At 31.3% G+C, this 20,896-nt stretch overlaps 2 protein-coding genes across 2 annotated transcripts; both read right to left on the minus strand.

The window, feature by feature from the left end:
- Nucleotides 1-151: 151 nt before the first annotated feature.
- Nucleotides 152-10,919, minus strand: LOC111001438 (carotenoid isomerooxygenase). The gene is made up of 13 exons (XM_045629529.1): nt 10,760-10,919; nt 9,034-9,145; nt 8,082-8,228; nt 6,158-6,268; nt 5,466-5,560; nt 5,217-5,297; nt 4,939-5,019; nt 3,721-3,845; nt 2,973-3,146; nt 2,433-2,589; nt 1,877-1,938; nt 973-1,071; nt 152-744 (listed from the first exon to the last, which is right to left on the minus strand). The coding sequence occupies exons 1-13, from the start codon at nt 10,863-10,865 to the stop codon at nt 562-564; spliced, it is 1,533 nt and encodes a 510-aa protein (XP_045485485.1). The 5' UTR covers nt 10,866-10,919; the 3' UTR covers nt 152-561.
- Nucleotides 10,920-13,821: 2,902 nt separating this feature from the next.
- LOC111001440 (carotenoid isomerooxygenase-like) lies at nt 13,822-20,540 on the minus strand. Its single transcript, XM_022271340.2, has 13 exons — nt 20,436-20,540; nt 19,941-20,052; nt 19,541-19,687; nt 19,282-19,392; nt 18,966-19,063; nt 18,302-18,382; nt 18,135-18,215; nt 17,810-17,934; nt 17,294-17,470; nt 16,335-16,491; nt 15,189-15,250; nt 14,659-14,757; nt 13,822-14,077 (listed from the first exon to the last, which is right to left on the minus strand). The coding sequence occupies exons 1-13, from the start codon at nt 20,533-20,535 to the stop codon at nt 13,904-13,906; spliced, it is 1,524 nt and encodes a 507-aa protein (XP_022127032.2). The 5' UTR covers nt 20,536-20,540; the 3' UTR covers nt 13,822-13,903.
- Between the last annotated feature and the right edge of the window lie 356 nt (nt 20,541-20,896).

Here is a 20,896-nt window from a genome sequence, read left to right on the forward strand (position 1 = left end):
TAACATAGATAATGGTTTAAAAACTTTATTTCGTCGAATATTGTTTCACAATTTAATGTAAAAATTATACAATAACAAATTGTAATATAGAAATAATAATACAAAATAATTACGTAAAACGTTTTATAGTTTTAAGATCTAGTCTTATGATACATTGTATTAAATTTACTGGGAATAAGAAAAAAACATTTATAAACTTATAACTTTCAAACTAAACAAATTTCAGGCTGTTATTAAAAGATTTTACATGCACTTCTTCAGATTTGTGGTACATATTTTTTTATTATTTTCTCATACACAATTAAGTAATGTTGGCCTATTGGTGTCAGCGTGCGAGTCTCATTTCTTAGATAGTAGTTTCGAACCCTGGCTGTGCCGTTATCACTACTTCTATTCCTACTGTAAAAGCAAAAATCGTGAGGAAACCGGCATTTCTCAAACACAGAAGGCTAGTCACCTTCTTGCCGATTAGGAGGAATCAGGAAACACGCGGCGAAATCTGAGAACCAGACCTTACACCCTGGTGACTCTGAAGCTTTTCTTAGCATATAGGATTTAATATTATGTAGTGATTTTATTGTCTGATAAGAACCATCCATGCAGGCACTTGGGTGCAGGTGTTGGTGTTCGGAATCTCGCCCGTCCCAACTCCTTGAATGTCCGAGCGTCCAGGACAAGTAGATCAACTGCGTTTTCATCGTTACTCCATAAGACGGCGGATAAGATCACTCCGTCGTCTTCTTCCTATTAAATACATAACATTGAATTACATAGCGAAATGTCAGAAATTTTCTTATGTAACATAAGAACACAATAAACTACTTTGCCTAAAAATTTTTTTGAAATGTTTTGTTCATTAAATATTATAATTATGATTATGTAAAGTACACAAAGAAAACCTGCGGGTTTCTAGAAATAAGTTAAAGAGATATTTACATATCTACTATGTAAAGTTAAAGAAATAAAACTTACGGCGGCACCAGGTCGAGGTATGAAGACGGGTTCACTTGGGTAGCTATACTTTTCTTTCCATGTTAATACTTCCCCCGTACTAATATTTACTTTCACGACCTGAAATATTTAAATATACCTCTATCTGCATAAAGGGCATATCCAATCATCCTATCTTGAATTTACTAGCGAAGTCGCTTCACCAGGGAATCGACCGTACGATTGATAATTGTTTCTTTCTGATGGTAGCAAACATGTAGGCGATATTGGGCATGTTCTAGTTAAGGTATAGTGTCAAGTATCACGTGCAAAAATTTACCAACATTCAAGAAAAACGTTCAATGAAACAGTTACGGAAATATCTTCTTGAGCCTGCGTGTATCTGTCTGTGTCATCAATAGAGTGAAAGCAGATTTGTCATCTTAATATATATATTTCTTGTGTGCGTGTGTATGTGACTGAACTCCTCCTAAACGACTGGACCGATTTAGACGAAATTTTTTGTGTGTGTTCAAGGGGATCTGGGAATGGTTTAGATTCACAATTTTGTCCGCTGGACAATGTTTTTTTAATTAATTTTCAATTTATTAGTTGTTGTTGATTTTGGAATGTTTTACATTGGATCCGACAGACGGCGCTACCATCGCAGTGCATCGCAATTTTAAATAATATTCGAATTTTAATTTTAGTCTGTCCTGAAATTTAAAAAAAGTTTTATTATCATTGTGTTATATCGTGTGTGACCATGTGCTGGATCGTTAGATATTGTCATAACATTTGAATAATAATTTTCATCAAAATGGCTTATTAAAAATTGAAATTTTGAAATTAAAGACGTGTAGACAGGACAACGTCTGTCGGATCCGCTAGTTGTTATATATAAAGTTTCTTATTGAGCGGCATAAATAATAAATATAGTACATACCCCCCCAGCATCCTCCCTTGAAACATCTGATATGTTTCCATAAAAATAATTATACGGCCGGCCTAAAAACAAATAAAACTTAGTTTAATGATCTTCTCGCTTTCTTATTATTTGATATATTATACGTGATTATATTGTTTCAAATTTAATAGTATCATGTAACCCCACGCCCCATGCCACTGATTCCGTAACTTCACATTTTTACATAAATATCTTAAATATATAAAACAAAGTCGTGTTAGTTAATACCACTTATAACTCAAGATTGACTGGACCGATGTTATCTCTTTTTTAGTGGATTCTTCTTTGAATAGCAGAATAATTAATAAAATATCGGATAAGTTACCGAAAAACAATAAATTAATTTTACGAATACAAGGCATGTGGTGCCATCTATTGATAAAACATTTCTGTATTTGCCAAAAAAGTTGTATTACCTAAACCCGAATGAAATTCTAAATTAAGTTTAACTAAAGTTTACACGATATTATTAGACTGTTTGGCGGAACGACGTTCGCCCGGATAGTTAGTTCTAAATAATTAACACTAAATATACCATTATATAACTCATAGTTAATCCGAGGCATCTCAACGCCAATATCAGCAATAACCTCTGAATGCACAAGGGTCATCTCTGGGGCATTTAAGGGAATGTGAAATCGCCTTGGCCTCGTAGAACACCACTTGGCATAGTCCAGGTTGCTGTGGCTTGCCTGAAATTTGATACTAATAAATTTTTATTACTGTTAAAAACCAATAATAACTTTTATGTATAGATAATCGATAGAAAGAAAACACATCGTACGACGTATATTAAACGTAAGACAACAATCATTTTCTTATCTCTTCCATAGTTACAAACCACAGAATAAAATAGTCACAAGACCCTTGCCCAGGGAGAAGGGGAGGAGAGATAAAGACGGGGAACAAGTTGATATTTTTGGATTTGTGGCGTGGAATAAGGTATACAGAAATTTCTAATAAAATTATTTTTTATTTCAAAGAATTAAATTATCATGACAACCTGTTGAAGCGATTGCTTCTTGGTACTTTAAAACGCTTTTTGGTACGTCATAAATTCTAATTAAAATCTAACCTTAATCGCATCTACAAACATAGCATCAATGATCTTAGCATCCTGGTATGTACACATGTCTAGCAACAACTCTCCATCTCGTTCGAAGCAGTTAACCACGTGAAGGAAGAAGATAGTCGGTGTTCTATACCGTTTTACTGTTCCGTCAATACGACTGACTGTTACGATATGAGTCTGAAATAAAAATATTATTTTAAAATATTAATTAGAATATTATTTTATCGATGCCGCGCTATGATAAAATTTAATAACGCAAATGTTTTTGTTCCCATATTTTTAAAATTCGTAATTTGTTTTTATATATATGCCTGCATATATATTTTGCCTATTTATATATATGCACACGTGTCCCAGGCTTAACAACTATTTATGACGTCCCAGTACATTTTTAAAAAGGTAAACAGTAAACTTTAATTTTACCAGAAAATAAAATACTCAACCTAACACATTGATACAAATTATTATAATAACATATTTAAATATCTAAACATATAATGACAATAAATTTAGTATTATGATACCTCTCTTTATATCTTTTATTTAATTCTTTGATTACTGCTGTGTTGTGTATTTATGTGTGTGTGTTTTGTTTGTAATAAATAATATGTCTATGTCTATAATGCCAATACGGATATTCTTTATGTTTCGTTTCAACAATTCATTTGTTAACGCCGTTTGAAGTGAGCGTAAGTCGAAATCTATTCTAGTTTTTCATTAACATATTTTATATTTTTATGGTATAACTTACCTCATATTCGGAATACCAGTTTAGTGCAGACACATAAGCGTCTCCATTCATGTGACACTTTAAGTATTTTGACATTGACACGGCCAGGGGTTGCTCGATCAGAACAAAGTAATTTTCCGACATTCCTGAAAAAAAAAATAACAGTTAGTTGTAGTGTAGTAGCTGATCTGTCCATCATCCATTGTATATGCAAACGAAACCACAGGCAAAAAGTAGTAAATATTTTTTTACTAATTTTTCCCTAACCTCCTAAACAAACTTTCCTTAACTCGAACGAGATAAAATATATGAAGTAGTTATGTTCATTAACCGACTTAACAAATAAGGTTATCAGTTTGTATGTATTTTTGGGTTTGGATAATATTTGAGTAGGATCATCTATGTACAAATTGCACTAATTTGTTTTTTAATCAGGTAAACCAATTTTCATGAAATTAGTTAATTAGATTTTAGATTTTTGGGTTTCACCGCGTTTAACGCGTGTATATGACAGGTTAGTATGTTTATTTCCATATTGAGGTACGCCGGAACCCAATAATTAATCCATAATCTCAGATTCAAAACAATCAAAGATGTTTTAAGAAGACCGAATGTTTTAAGAAGATTTTGTAAGAAGACCGTGACAGTCGACCGATCTACATGCCAATAACCAAAACCTACGAAGACAATCCATTTTTGGCGACGGATAGAATGCAATCTCTTCGCTCTTTACACTCATATTTGTTAACAATATAAACCAAATAAAGTAAAGGAAACCGTACAACTAATATTAAAATATATATAAGTCTATGTTTAAAACATTATCAAATAACTTTTTAATTATTTTAAAGGAAGTTAAAATCAAAAGAAAGGATATTGGCACAGTTGAACTGTCATTTTCATATAAAGGTATTCGGTTGGTGTATAGACACCAATCCGAACTACCATGGAAAGCTTGTATGTAGGTGGCTATTACAATCCGTCGATTGGTTATTGCCACACTTTTCTAATTATTTGGGTTAAGAAGTGTATCTCAGAAGGTCAAAAAAGGATTAAGATAGGTTATTGGGTATAGGCGGTAACAGATCCGGTAATAAATTGAGATTGAAGTAGCAATTTTTTTATTTATTTTGTACCAATTTAATTTATTTGTTTCATCATTTCACTTGTAGCAAGTACACACCAAAAATAGACGTACACAACTTCACGTATTTTTATAATTTTATTACATAGACATACCAAAGGAATGCATGTAACAGGGATGAATGTACCATCGAGAGGTGACTGTTGCCATAATTTGTGCTGACTCAAACATGTCACCTGAAAGCGAATTTTGCTTAATATGAATAATGATTGACGAAACTAAACTAAGTCTAGTTAGTACACATTCAAAGGCGAACGAAATAGGTTACACTTGAAATCCGATTCGATAAAATCTCCCTTATTACCTATAAAGACTTAATTTAATCGACTAGAAATAGACTTTCATGTGTAATTATAAAATTATAATTTATTACCTTTTTCCTTATACGGAAATTTGACTATTAAATTTTTTAATCTGCCTTTTACAACCTGCATACCAACGTTGTATACATCCCCTGAAACGCAAAAATATTAAAAATTATTTATTTATTATTTCGATATGGACGATTTCATGAAAAAATATTTTTTACTAAATGAAACATTAGGGATCCCCCTTATTGATAAAGTCTAAATTAGTTTATTGGCACACTTTTTACCAGTACTTTGGTTTCGCTTATGCTTACCGTTATTAGCGATATGCGGGTGAGCAGTATGTGTGATGACAACTGAATGCATCAGATTTCGTCTATCCATCGTCTCTAACGTCACAGGGTCAATTCTGCATAAAATTAACACATTAAGGGCCTGTTTCACAATGTCCGGATAAGTTCCAATAAGCTATTTATTACTTATTGGTAGGATAAATAGTATTTTTGCGTTTCACGACTGTCAGATAGCGCTATACATCATGAAATTTGAAGTATCTTATTTGGAACTTTTATCTTTCGAATAATTTATGTGTTGCATAGCTATTTGACACTTTATCCATACATTGTGAAACAGGCCCTAAATAATGGATTCAAAGTAAAAGCCGGAAACCAAAACTTTTTATGGTGTATTTTGATTAAGTAAATATGAATGTATATTATTATTTTTTTTAAAAATAAAACATTTCTGATCCAAGTGCGGCATACAGGACATTGGGTGCTGAATTCTCGGAGAGCTAGGGATGGCAATGGTTTAAAAAAATGAACGGAATGATCCGAGAAAATGACACCTAATGTGTTAAAATAAAATAAAAATGTTTTCCAACTTTCCATAAAAAAAATATTTAATTTATTTAACATATGGTAAAAATGCGACGTTATAAAAAAATATTGAATGCTGCTTCCGGTTTAATATGAAAAATATACAGAAGTATATACATATAGCTCACCTGTAAAGAAACGGCACTTCCGTAAGAGCGTAAACTTCGTCACCAAACGGATAAATAGATATCACAGCATTGTCCGTCATGTGGTCGGCTGGGTTAAATACTGATGAGAATCTGAAACGTATTAATTACCTCGATTATGCACTAATATTCTTCGGAAAGTTTCTTAATAATGACAAAAATTAATAATGTTAAAATTGATTCTTAATAAAAATGACCCGCTTTTAGTTGTTTGACTAAAAGCGGTTCATTTTTACTTCACTTTGCTGTAGAGGCATGGGGCGGAATCAAACGAAAATAGAAAAAAAAATGCCCGAATCTATCAATCTTTAATGTAGTGTTTTTTTCCATTTCGTATGTCAGTGTATATGTATAATGAGTAGTGTTGGCCTGGTGGCTTGTGTGTTCGCTTCTCATCCCAGAGGTTTAATAGACTATATATTTAGACTGTCTTTATATTTAATAATCGCTCATACGGTGAGGGAAAACATCATGAGGAAACCGGCATGCCTTAGACCCAAAAAGTCGATGACATGTGTAGATACACAAAGCCGAGGTTGTGACCAGGTTGAAGCACAACTGTTTTTTTGTGTGTCTAAACTAAAATCTAAACATATATTTAAATGCCAAATTATTTATATTTAAACTTTCATAACAGAATTGGTGCACACGTTATCCAAATCTGCAAAGATAATTACAATCAATATCTTATTTTGACTTTACACAAATATTTTATTATTACCATTTATTGCTAATTACTCCAGATTAGTGCCTTACGATAAACTTATATCAATTAAATATATATATATATATGTATGAATGTCATTATAATAATAATAGTAATTTATTTTCTTGAATATGGTAGGAAAATGTGTGGGAAAATCTAATGTTCGCATAATCTCATATGGGGGTTGTCTCATACTCATTTAATGATGTAAAAAATTTGAGAAACAATAAAAAAAATAAAAAAATAAAAATCTGCCACACACACCGTGCAAAATTGGCTTTTATTGAATTGTATATAAATGTTACATATATGATATCAGTATTGTCAATTCTTATGTTATCAAGATAAAGTGCTCTAATACAATTTTATTAAATCTTAAATGCCCTATTTTCTTCGACTGAATTTCCCTAAACTTTAATTCCATATCTGAGTAGGTATAGATGAAACATGTATGATATGCAGCTAATTCCGTCATGTTCAACAGCTTTCCTTAGTCGTTTTAACTAATAGATATAAACGAAGACTTTTCAACACAAGGATTTCAATAAAAAATGTAACCAGTTTTACCCAAAAATATACACTCATTCATTACGTCCAGTTTACAGTTTCTATATTGTAAATCTATTTGTGTTTTGAGCTATATGATTTTTTGAAATGAAATGAAATACGTTTATTTATAACATAACATATATCATGGTTTCCACTTATTCCACGTCATTAAATTCGAAATTGTTGGCATCCCCACTCATCGGCAAAGAAGACAGAGGGTGTTGGCCGAGAGTAAAAGCCGGCGTAAAAAACTCTCGGTACTCTTTTAAAAAAAAGCAAATCATCAAACTATTCTACATTGAAAATTGTTATTGTAACTAACAGTACTGCATTATATACACTAACACAGGGTTCACTTATTTTATAGTAAGCGTATTTGTAGATATTATGGTTTTTTGCCCAGTACGGTAATACTTTTTACAAATCTGCCTTAATATAAACTCTAAACAATCTTATGTTGCGAAAGCCATCGCGTATCTTTGAATAGCGGTGCAGAACTGACAAGTTTAGCCATCTGTGTAGAAGTAAAAAAAAATGTATTTCGATTATTAGTGTATATAACCACTATCCCATGAATTACTATTTGGATAAAATTGTATGGATGAATAACTTTTAGTACATAAACTGTATTTTGATTAAAATGGCACATACTTGTCAAAAATAGTCTGGCAAGGGTCCGGTATCGCGCTCGTAGCGAATTCTGTGACTACAATACGATTCGCAATCTGGTTTTTCTTATACGTGTTCGAATTTAGGAACTTACATTGGTAAGTGACTTGGCCATCGAATATCGCAAATCTGAAATGAATACAGTTTGAACCAACTGCAGTTATTATAAAACATCTTACTTACGACCTACGCATAAAATAAATTAGTATTCTAAATTCAAAATTCCATATCATTGTTTAGAAATAGGAAATGTTTGTATGCACAAGACTTCTTTCACATTAATTTATATTGCTACTTCATCCCTGAGGCGTGTTGTTGACTTTAGCGTATGAGTCTAATCCCTGAAGTCATAGTTTCGAACCCGGCTTACACCTGGCTTGCACCAATTTCCCTTCTATTTTAATTTTTACTCATGACCACTCGCTCGCACGGTGCAGCCAAGCTTCCCTTAGAGCACGGCCACACAATGCGGTAATGGTGCTGGTGAGCTCTTGCGAGGTGACGGCGCGCGGCGGCGCAACGCACGACGCATTGTGACATGTCATAGTAATTTGTATGTAGGATGACGTTGCGGCACCCCTCCGGCGCCGCACTGCACAGTTATCGCATCGTGTGGCCGCGCTTTTAGACCAATAAATTTGACGGCGTGGGTCAGGCACAGAAGGTCTAATTGCTTGTAAAAAAAATTATATCACGAAACAGATACAGAAAACTGAAGCCCAGAGCTCCAAGGTTGTAGCCCCACTGGCTTATTGCCTGGGGTATATTTATTTAAAAAATATTATGTCGAAACAATAATAGCAAGGACGGACCGCTAGTAATATTTATTGTCGTCCTCTTAGAATCATATGTAATTGCATTACATGTAATTACTCATTTTCACACATATCAATAAAACGATAAATTCATGTTGATCAATATAATATTAACAAACCTATGTAAAAGAGCCGATCCATCGAAAACATGTTGATATTCATATTCTCCAACTTTTAAAAGGCCTGGTCCATTTCTCAGGAGACTTCCGCGAATCCAGGAAGGAATTTCTCCTGCAAATCAATATGGAAATCATGTTTAATATTCTTCAAGAATCACTACGTTAACAATATTAACATGCTTGATCAAGACTTTACCTAGAGGTTTTTAAGAGCTCAGAGGCTATTAAACTTTCTGTTTAGTAACAGAAAGTATTCCTTCTGTTATACTTAGCCATTTTATGAAACGATAAATGCTGCATGTCATATATAAATATCTCTTACCGATAGACGCCACAAAGTGTATAATTTTTTTTTTACTTATACATCGAATTCAGCGATTCCATGGGTTTTTAATTCAAACAACTAACAAAGGAGATTGTATGTGTTGGATAATTTGTTAAAATAGGATAACTCTTTTTTATTACTACTATAAAATAGAATGAAATGCATCCAGGTTACAATTATTATATATATAAGTGAAAATTAAAAAAAGATGTGTGTTCGCGTGTTAGAAGTTATACTTCTTTGGCGTAACAAGATAAGTCTTAAAAAAATTTATCTTTCGCCTTAATCTACGTTTGTAGAAAAAATGACCCTAACAATAGAAAAAACGTATTTAATACATTGAAAGTTAATATATACATATAACGCATTATCTAGTCAAATAAAGTTTATTTAAATATCGCAAAAAAAACTTTAGATAATTAAAGAAATGGATATTTTTATTGTAAAATGTTGACTATGTCGGTTTTTGTGACGGAGTACGGGTTTCGGGTTTTTGTGACAGTGTCCATGCGCATCGTAAAAATTTACTCTCATCATTTTTCCCTAACCCCACCAAAAGGAGAACTTCAAAATCTGTATTTTTTTTTATTGGTATTTATATACCTGTGGACCAGGTATGCAAATTACCAGAACCAGGTTACAGTTCCTAGATTTCTCTATCTGTTTCGTATTCACTTGTTTTTTTAAATAGGTTTTTTAGTAGGTGATCACTGATCAGCTTGACACACGCAACTTAAGGGTTTTGTGTATCTAATTCATTCCGGTTGAATTCATACCACAATGTTTTCATTTACTCGACGAGCGAAAAATCAAACCTAGGCAGAATACCTAATAGCATAGAGCCGGGTTCGAAACTACGTCCTGCGATGAAGGTCGGATGCTGATACTACTAAGGCAAAGCTTGAGAATTGTTTAGTTGAGAGGTGTTAAAATAGTTTGACATTTTGTCGATAATGTGAGAGGTCCCGTGTAGGTTACAATAACACAATGAAGTCATTGGCATCATTTTGTAACAATAAACAATGTTTATTTGATTATTATTCTCCAATAAGACGTAAATTGCAAACCCTGATAGAATAATCAGAGTCCAATGCATTCATATTAATTGTTAAAAAACAAACTTTTTAAATTTGTTTTGATTTTCATTTTACTTTATATATAATGAAAATTGTAAATACTGTATACTTGATTGTAAATAAAATCACAATTAAAATAAAATCACAGTAAAAAAATTTAATTAAATAAATGAAGACAAAGTTTGGGCGGTGTTACTGCTAAAAGGGTCCTTCCTACATCATGCATCGGAGGTAATTTAAGGGACAACACTCAGTATAGCTGTAAACATAATTAAAATCTACAAATACAAGAAAAGTTTTACGACATTGCTTCCTATAAGTATACCTATTATACTTCCTTCCATAGGCTCTGTTATTTCTTTCTCACATGTCCGCAATAAAACACTAGAATCATATTGGCTATGGGTTCCGTTTCCTTCCATTTCTGACATTATCACATACTTAAATCACTGCACACATCTTATTCACAACTGCAGGGATTGCCGTTGAAAAAACCAATTTAAAGAATGTATCGAGCCAGGAACAAAATGCTTTGTATTAAAGGGTTCTGCAGTATTATTAAATCTATAGGCCAAGATTAAATGAATTTTAAAGTATCGGTGTAACAGAGGCAGAAATTAGATTGCCATAGCCTTAATGCAGCGAATACTAAACATTAAGAATATTCTAATTCTATGTGTGAAATTTTTGTGGTTATATATAATAAACTGTATGTGTAACTGAACCATATCCTTGAATTAACCTATTAATTACAATCGAGCCATTGTTTGTATAATTGCTGCTTGTAAAAACAACGAGGAAATATGTTAATTATTTTTCTTTTTATGGTATAAGACTTACATATTTATTGAATTAATTTAATTATTGCATTTTTTATAGATGATAATTCTTCGAGATTATTTTTAATTCGTTGGTTTTCGCAGTCTGTTTGACTTCAAGTCTATAGAGTGGAGTCAAAGCGTAGGTACATTAAAATCCCCAAATAAATATTATTATCTTTATGCCTATACATATAAGATCTTTTGTAGATATGGATTATTATCTGACGATGATATTTCGCAATAAGAAATAAATGTATGTTTATAAAGCTATATACATAAATTTATTAAAATATTTAAAAGCTATATATACCACAACTCAAAAGTCGCATTCTTCTTATTTTCATAAAGAGAACAAAAGATAATTTTTTCTTAGTATAGACATAAATATCTTTCAAAATTGGTATTTTCTTTCGAATTCTATATTAAAAAATTGAACCCTATATTTTAGCAAGGTGACACAGATAACTGTTTATATTTTATACATAGATACATTATAATTACGATAAAAACAATTAATTTTTTTATCATCTTTATTATAATTATCTTAAAAAAAAATTGTTTATTTTGTCACCTCATTATTAATGATTACGGGTGCTAATTAAGCTAAAATATGGTAATTTCAATTTGATAAGGAAAAAATAGTATATAAAACATTATTTTAAAGAGAACTAACATTTTAAATGACAAAAACATTGTAATAATAAAATCATTTATTTTCAAAGAAAGTGGTACATTCAGAATTATTAATTATATATAGACGCAGGATCAGCAATACAAATATAGATAATATGTAAATGTCATGGTAATTTTCTGTCATAATAATAAGAACAGTTAAGATATTAACAATTGTTGACGTAATTCGAAAAAAAAAACATCAAAACATTCGGCTATCTTATAAAACCATCTTGCGTTTCAAAATCTAATAGAATTGGCGGTTATCGTATGGAGATTATATAAATAAAAGTCTTTGAAGCTGGGTACCAACTGAATTTATTGTTTTGCCTATGGCTTGCATTATTTACAGGTGCTCTTAATTATGATAAAATGGATTAATTATTTTTATCTTACATTTATTAGTACCAGTAAGTACGTGTGCATGCGCGTCGATAATATTCATATTAGGTTTGAGATAGCACACTAAATTACTTTACCACAAATAACATTTTAGAGATGGTAATCATATATGGACAACTTGGCAACATTCAACTGTGGCCATAGAAAGAAATGCATTTACGATTTTAATTTTAATTAAGCTTCATTATTTCTCCAAGGTTAACAATCGTATATTAACTATTTCTAATTACGTCATGAACAGTTAAATAAATCCAGTTAAGTGAGGTTTTATTTTACGTCCTTGTTTATAATTTTTACACATTTATAATAAATAAAGCGTCCTTTCGTTGAGTTTAAAATTTCAAAGCTAAAGTATCGCGCACTGAGTGAAAGTGAATTATTTTTACCTAATTAAATGATTGGTATGTAAAAATAAAGCGCTTACAAATTTATTGAAATTATTTCTAAAATATATCAAACAGGTTTTTAAAGACGAGATGGATGCAAATATTCAACAGAATATCTCGATTATTTCTATATAAGAGCTATCTATATCTTCGTAGACGTAAAGCCCTAGATGTGACCATACATTTCTAAGGAATATTCGTTTTTCTATGAAGACATTTCATTGGTCAGTACATAAAAAATGGTATACCATACATTATGTATATTCATCAGGACGCTGTTGTCTTGTACAAAAGACGGGCGTTGAAACTAGACTTCGCATCTAAATAATCTTATAAATCTAGGACACAGTTATCGTAGCCACCAAAGATTCTTAAGTAAAAATTAAATTGTGTAAACTCCTGACCCATTCAACCAATTCATGTACCGGTAAAATTACGCGAGAGCTTTAAGTAAATTCATTAAATCGTTAATTTGGTATTTATGTATGTCGCAGCCAACTAGCTTAATTGGCCTTTAAATTAACAGCCTAGCCTTTTAACTAAACGGCGCCGTTTCACTAACGGCCTGAAGATATTCAGCATTTGTTACAACATTTAATAAACTGCCTGGCTAATGCTTAGGGCATTCGTACGATAGAGTATTTATTTGGAAGAAATAAAAAAAGATGAAACTGTTGACATAAATATATTTCCTTTAAAATTAAATCCTTAATCAAATTCACAGTATTGTCACAACACTTTGCATAACGCCATCAAAGTTGTTGTTTTCCGACGCCATATTGACAGTTTTAAAAGTATCGTTTCGAGTTTGACTGTCGCGGAAAGTGGAATTTAATTGAAAATTTCAGCCTAGGCGTGTACTGAAACGTCCAATCCAAGTCATTTTCCAAGCTGTTTGATCAACTGGCTGGAACATATTTCAGGCCGCTAGTTAAACGGCTAATTATGTTAGTTGGCTGCGACATATACATAAAATACAATTATTGTTTATAGGCTAATAAAAAAATGATACCTGCGATAAAATGCGATATAATAATAAAAACATTTATTTTAAATGTTAACAAGAAATATAATAATAAATTTAACAATAAATTCAAGATTTACTTATTATTTCAGTATTAAGTGATTCAATTTTAATATGATAATACAACTGGTTTAAAAATGAAATAAACCGTTTGGTTCGTTTATTTATTCTTTTGTGGGTATAAACCACCCGTGAAGGCATTTAGGCGCCGGCGATGGTGTTGTGAAAGTTGTCCTTGCCAGCTCTGTGAGGTCTTTTGCGTTCAATATAAGCAGTGAGACTCGGCGCTCGTCGTTACTACAGACAACAGCACTAATAATGACGCCATCGTCCTCGTCCTATTAGACATATTAAAGCTGTTACAAAATTAGCGCTCGTGGTAAAAAAGTAAAAGGACAGACGAAAATACAGCGTTCCCTATGTTGGTGATTGGTCATTGGGATCTATAGACTACCAGGCGTTGAAACGCGAAATCATTCATACATTGGACCAATCACAATCAAGTGTCAGGTATCTTCTATCGTTTTATATTCTCACTACTCAATGCTGTCAATCTCGTCTCGTAATACTTAAACAGTGAACGTCTTACCAGATCTAATTGTAAACAATGTAATTTTACTAAGGGAAGTTATTAATTTGGATGTAATTAATTATTTATTTATTACATTACAAATAAATACAAGTGACATAAATTATAAGGTTTGCAACGGGCTTATCGGTAACAAGCGATCTATTCCAGGACACCTTATTAAGAAAAAAAATGCAAAAATAAACAGTTAAAACTTAATCTAAAATAAAATTAACCATGAAAGCACTGGACATGAAGAGACAGCATTTAAAAAAACGGGAGCATACTGGTGGCTCACAGTGCGAATGCGTTGCTTTTAAACATACAACAAACAAGTAAAATATATTCTACCTTAGCTTCAGGTTTTGGTACGAATATAGGTTCACTGGGGTAGCTGTTATCATCCCACCACTTCAGAATTTCACCACTTTTCGTATCCACTTTTATCAACTGAAAATTTTCAAATAAGCTTTCACTTAACTGATCCCACAAGTTATTTGGGTTGTCTAAAAGGAACATTATTAACATATAAAACATATTTATTAGGAGATATAAACACAAAATCTACGAAAAAATGAATAGGTATTAATGACGATAGATTTTTTATGGTAAAATAGAACTCTACGAACATATTCAGCAAATAGTCAACAAGTGCAAGTGCAAGGGCTCATTCGATTCGGAATCACCTCTACAAAAATATTTTAGAAGGATTTTCGTGCAGGTTAAAAATTTCAATTATTAATAAAAAATAAGATGAAAATAATGATATTTAGTTTTTTGTTAATAACTCGAAAAATATTAAGATTTAAGCAATTATGAAAAGAGGTCGTTAAACATTCGTTCCTACACATGGTGGTTCTTAAATGTCCAAAATGACTTACTGATCCTGTATGCTCTACATCAACCTCAGAACCAATTGCATAGAAGTATCTGTATGGCCGGCCTGACAAAGAAATAATTAATACACTTAATAAGAATCACAAAGTGGTTTGATGTCTGTGCTATACTTTATGTGAATTAATCAGACAATATTAAATACAGACGAAGCTTCACTTAATAAACCAGATCTTAGAAAGATGAAAAAAGGAACGCCTGACTGAATATTCCATTTTTTTACTGCATTTACAATCTTGTCATTCCAGAAGACGCTAAATCAACAACAATTAATAAAATTTCCCTTCAAAAAAAAATTTATTTGTCAACTTGATGTGTCAGTCTCTATTACCTACGATTGCTGAAAAGCACTCTAATCAGTGAGTTAATGTAATAAATACATTATAGAAGTTTTTAAAGTACTAATATATTAATTCTTATACATTCATATTCGTATATGTTAAAGTAGAAGCAGTATTGGTTTAAGCGATAACCGACCGTTAATCAATGGACTTTCAATGTATATACGCATCTAACACTCGCTCGTACATTAGAAAATAATTAAAGAAAAACACCGTGGGGAAAACAGCATGTCTCAAATCCAAAAATTGACGACATGCGTCACACAGAAAGCAGACCTAAAAAAGTCTATGAAGTAATTAAAGAAACCGATGCCAACTAAGGCTAAGAAACGGTCATAGCACCACTGGACTATTAACACTTCGTTGCATCAACATAGTAAAAATTGAACATAATTCCTAAATAAAAAGAAGGGCAACTGACGGCCTTAACGCTTTCGGGCGATCTCGTCCAGGCAACTATCACTGTGATAAATTATATTAAATTAGATAAGGTAAGCGAGAAGTGCAAAGATACATCATAAATATAGTTATTAGGGCAAAACTAAACACGAAAAAAAATCAAAAATGTTTAGATTCACGTCAGTTAGTATATAGTAGAAAGTTAGGGATAAGATGTGGACAGGTATTTATTGTTACTAATTTGAATTTTGCGATGCCATACTTATTATAATAACATACTAATTTTCATAAAATATTTAGTAAAAACTTAAAAATTATTTAATAAGTAATTAATCTAAATTATTTACCCGAGAGTAATGATAATAACCATGAACTATTCGTTCAGTTACTAACCATTAAATTTGTCATAATGCAATCTTGGTGTTTCACATCCAATATCAGCTAGTATACGTGATTGAATTTTTGTTAAATTGGGTTCTCTTAAGTCAATTTCTAACCGCTTCGGTCTGCCTCGAAAGCACTGTGCATAATCAGGATTGGTTTGCATGGTCTGAAATATAGGTTACGATTAATTTGTTAAAGATTTATTTGCCTTAATGTTTTACCTGCCTCCACCATAAAGAACTTTGCCCAAAAGCTATGCTTAAATTTGCTTCACAAGGTTCCAATAATGCCGTTATTTAAATTGTTAGTTTTTGTAAAATATAAATATTATATTAACATTCATAACAGCTTTGGTCATATAAAAAATACAGGTAAATAACTAATAAGGCAAACATCCATATTATATCAAATCAGTTTTTGTACATAATTATGTGGTAAAAATTCTATATTATAATAGTGTTGTAAAATATAGATACTAAAAAGTATATACAAAAAGTATATATTGTTTCGTATTTATTGTATTCTATTCGTCTCATGTTTAAAGCAAGGTAAAATGTTACCTGAATGAAATGAGAGTACAGTTAACTTGAAAACCTTGTAATTAAACGTTAAATCTAGTAAAATATTATATCTATACTAATATTATAAAGAGGAAAGGTTTGATTTTTTGTTTGTTTGTTTGTATGAATTGAATAGGCTCCGAAACTACTTGGCAGATTTGAAAAATTCTTTCACTGTTGGAAAGCTACATCATTCCTGAGTGACATAGGCTATATTTCATTTTCAAAAAAATAGGCATCCTTACTAAAATTACGATAACATTAACATTTGTTTATTATTTGATACAATTCTAACAGATGGCGCTGAGTTAAAGGTAGTAGTTTGGCAAGACGACGTTTGCCAGGTCAGCTATGTATAAATAAATTTAAAATTAAAAATATATATAAATTTATAATCTTAATGCTCACCTCTATAGCGTGTACATACATAGCATCTATTATTTTAGCATCTTTATAAGCACACAAATCTACCACAAGTTTCAAGTCAGATTCGTAGCAATTAATTATATGAAGATAAAATAATGTTTCAGTTGTATACCGCTTCTCTTCGAATCCTGTTTTACGGTTTATTAATATTATGTGGGTCTGAAAAATATAAAATATATAATGTGGCTTTTAGAGATTTCATATAATTGATTAAGACTATATTTGCGGAGATCGTAGGATTTGAGATCGCAACATGTCGACCATATTATCATCTTAATACAAAAAAATATTTTTTGTAAATAAAAAATTGTGCGAAAATAAAATTAAGTAAATAAAAAAAATATACGCACAAACTCTGTAAAGGTTTGGGCATCAAACAAGAAATGTTTTAAGGAAATTTTGACAAGAAATAAAAGAAAAATTTGTTATACGTTACTACAAATTTATTTTCTTATATTTCTTACTCTTTGTTCAATACAATTAATAACAAAAGTGTACCTCGTAATCTTGGAACCACTTAAGACTGGCAACGAGTGGTTGATTCAGCAACTGATTCCGGGCCATTTGCATTAAAGATACAGTGAGTGGTTGCTCCACTATTATATAGTAGTTTTCTGTGATACCTGCAAGGTACTTTTAGTTATTAGCAAAATACATTTTCTTCTATTTTCATGATGAAGCCGATGCATAAAGGCTTTATTAAAAAACTGTCTATGATGACTTTAAGGATGTATTATGAACTACAACAGTTGTACAGTTGTAGTTTAAACAGTCTTCTATTAAAATTATAGTTCTAGTGCTATATTCGTAATAAATAAGATACCAAAAGTGTGCATATATGCTGGATGAAACGACCATCGAGGTTTTATACTTCCGACCACTTCCGCATTTGCAAACATATCTCCTGTAACATAAATTTTAGTATTTTAGTTATATATATATACAAACATCTTTTTCCAACGTGAAATTAAAAAAAAATATATAAATTACCTTTATGAAGATAAGGAAATTTGACAACAACGTGTTTAATTCTTCCCGATATTACAGACATACCGACGTTATATACATCACCTGGAAAGGGCAAATACAAATACAACATTTCTTATAAAAGTTATACTAGTTATAAATTTAAAAAAAAGCATAATAAATTATTTCCAATTGTAATTTCTAGTGATCTAACATTTACAGGTACTTCCTTATATTACTTTGAATTAATGAAAATATATAACCTTACTGTATATTTAGTAACGTTATATATTTTCATTAACAATGATGATAATCTTAATATATATTAATTTTTCATAACAATTTTTTATATACTTGTCTTAATTTTCATATTTTTGTTGTCTTATTAAACTATCCCAATAAGAACAATATAACAAAAGACAAAATATAAACATCAAACATCAGTTTTAATTGTTATCTAAAATAACAAATCACCGTTTCGCGCGTTTTTACTTTCTTTTATCCGCGCGCGGGTATTTTTAGCAGCCAATTACGTTTCCATAGAATATTCGCCAACTACCAATTTGGTAATGAAAATTCCAAATTTCAAATAAATTTAATCCCTATGGATAAAAAGCTGTGTCATTCCGTCTTGCTATGGTGAAATACAAGTTACTTTATTTGTAAATATATTTATAGCAAGTATCACCGTTTTGCATGACATGAGGATGAGACGTATGGTTCAATATGGCGATGCATTCTGTGAGATTCCTTCGGTCAAGCGTGTCAAGCGTTGTGGGATCGATTCTGAAAATATAAACTCGTTTACTATCTAATGCATTACACATGTTTCGAATGCCTAAACCTGTGTTCGTCGCTTCTTGCTTCGTCACATTATTATTTTTGTGTGATGTCAGCTATTTGTAATTTCACTTTGCTTTTTGGATAATTTTAATTATTTGTATGTGTTGCAACTTTTTCTGAAATACTTCTTTGCTAATAACAATTATTGATTTTAAACCTACCTATGTATGACTGGACCCTCAGTAAAAGCGTAGATTTCGTCTCCGAATGGATACACAGATATCATTGCATTGTCCGTTAATGACTCGCCTGGTTTGAATATTGAAGCGAATCTATAATAAAAAAATAATATAAATAAAATTAATAACCAGGGCTTACTAGCGATACTCGTATATGAGAATTAAGCAAGTTTATTTTCACATGAACAAAATCAATGTTTAATACAGTTTTGGTTTCTCCGCCACTTATATTGTTTTGTACCTGTCAAATATTGTATGGCACGGATCGGGTGTGGCTGCCGTACCAAACTCTGTGACGACAATCCTCTGAGCAGTCTGGTTTCTCTTATACGTGTTTGACTGCAGGAAACGGCACTGATACGTCACTTCGCCATCTTGGATTGCAAATCTGATACCAAGTTTATTATTAACAAAAGGTGGACGTGGATATTTCTCATGAAAGACGAGGATCGATCTTAGAAAGTAAGCAAAAGGTACTAAAACATTTTGAAGTTTTGAAACAAATTGACTTAATGTATACATAAGTCTTTTACATCGAATGTAAATGTTAATTATGTTCAAATGTTGCATATCTTTTTTCAGCAGCAAGAAGGTACACAAATTAAGTTTTTAATTTTGAAATAGAGGTAAAGAATAAATACCTATGTAAAAGAGCTGCGCTGTCAAAAAGATGCTTGAATCTCATGGAACCTACTTTTAAGGAGCCTGGTCCATTACGAATCAAGGTTCCACGAAGCCAGCGAGGAATCTCTCCTAAAAATATATTTGTTTTATTGAAAAAGTAGCATTCTTCGCAAGAAAATTCTCCGAAAAAAATTGTATTTTTGTACTGTGACGGTTTTCGTCTCACAACAAAGAGGGAGAAACGTCGCGTTGGCAACTCCCTTTGTATTTAAATTTTCCTTATAAAATACAACAGAATTTTCTCATACTTTCCCTAATGTACCTACAAATGATATTTTTCATACCTAACATACCTACTATTAATATTATATGTTCCTCTGTGTGTTTCGGATCAAGCGTATCAATGCTAGACCGAATTCGATATTTTTCGTAAGATATCCAGACTAGTAAAGCGTATATAATAATACTTTACGATTATCTACGAATATCAAAAATATAATAAAAAAAATTACCCGTAGTCGTTCCTTTTATAGGTTGGATGATCTCCTCTTCGCAAGATCTTAACCACACCGTAGATTCGCAATTCGGGTAGAGTTTTACCTCTTTTTCCATCTAATCATAAAAAATATAGTAAATAATTAAAGAAAAATATTATTGTTGCGAGAGTTTTAATAGATTTACAAAAGTTTAATATATTTCCATTTAAATAAAGGTGCTACGCCGTAGCATTTTCCCAACAGGGGTCAAACAGGTCACAAGCAATATTAAACGAGAAATGTTTTTTACACATAGATATTTAATATTTTTCCTACTGAAAATAATATGGAATATAGTAGGTATACAATATGAATTATTGTCCTATTTTATTAGCAATTCATTAAGCAATAATAAGACATTAAATAGAAATTTAAATGTCAATGCTTACCTTAATTAAAAATAAGTAAAATTCACAAAACTAGAACAACACCATTAA

Source organism: Pieris rapae, chromosome 9 (assembly GCF_905147795.1).
Source record: "Pieris rapae chromosome 9, ilPieRapa1.1, whole genome shotgun sequence".
In the NCBI taxonomy this organism is placed as follows: Eukaryota; Metazoa; Arthropoda; class Insecta; order Lepidoptera; family Pieridae; genus Pieris; species Pieris rapae.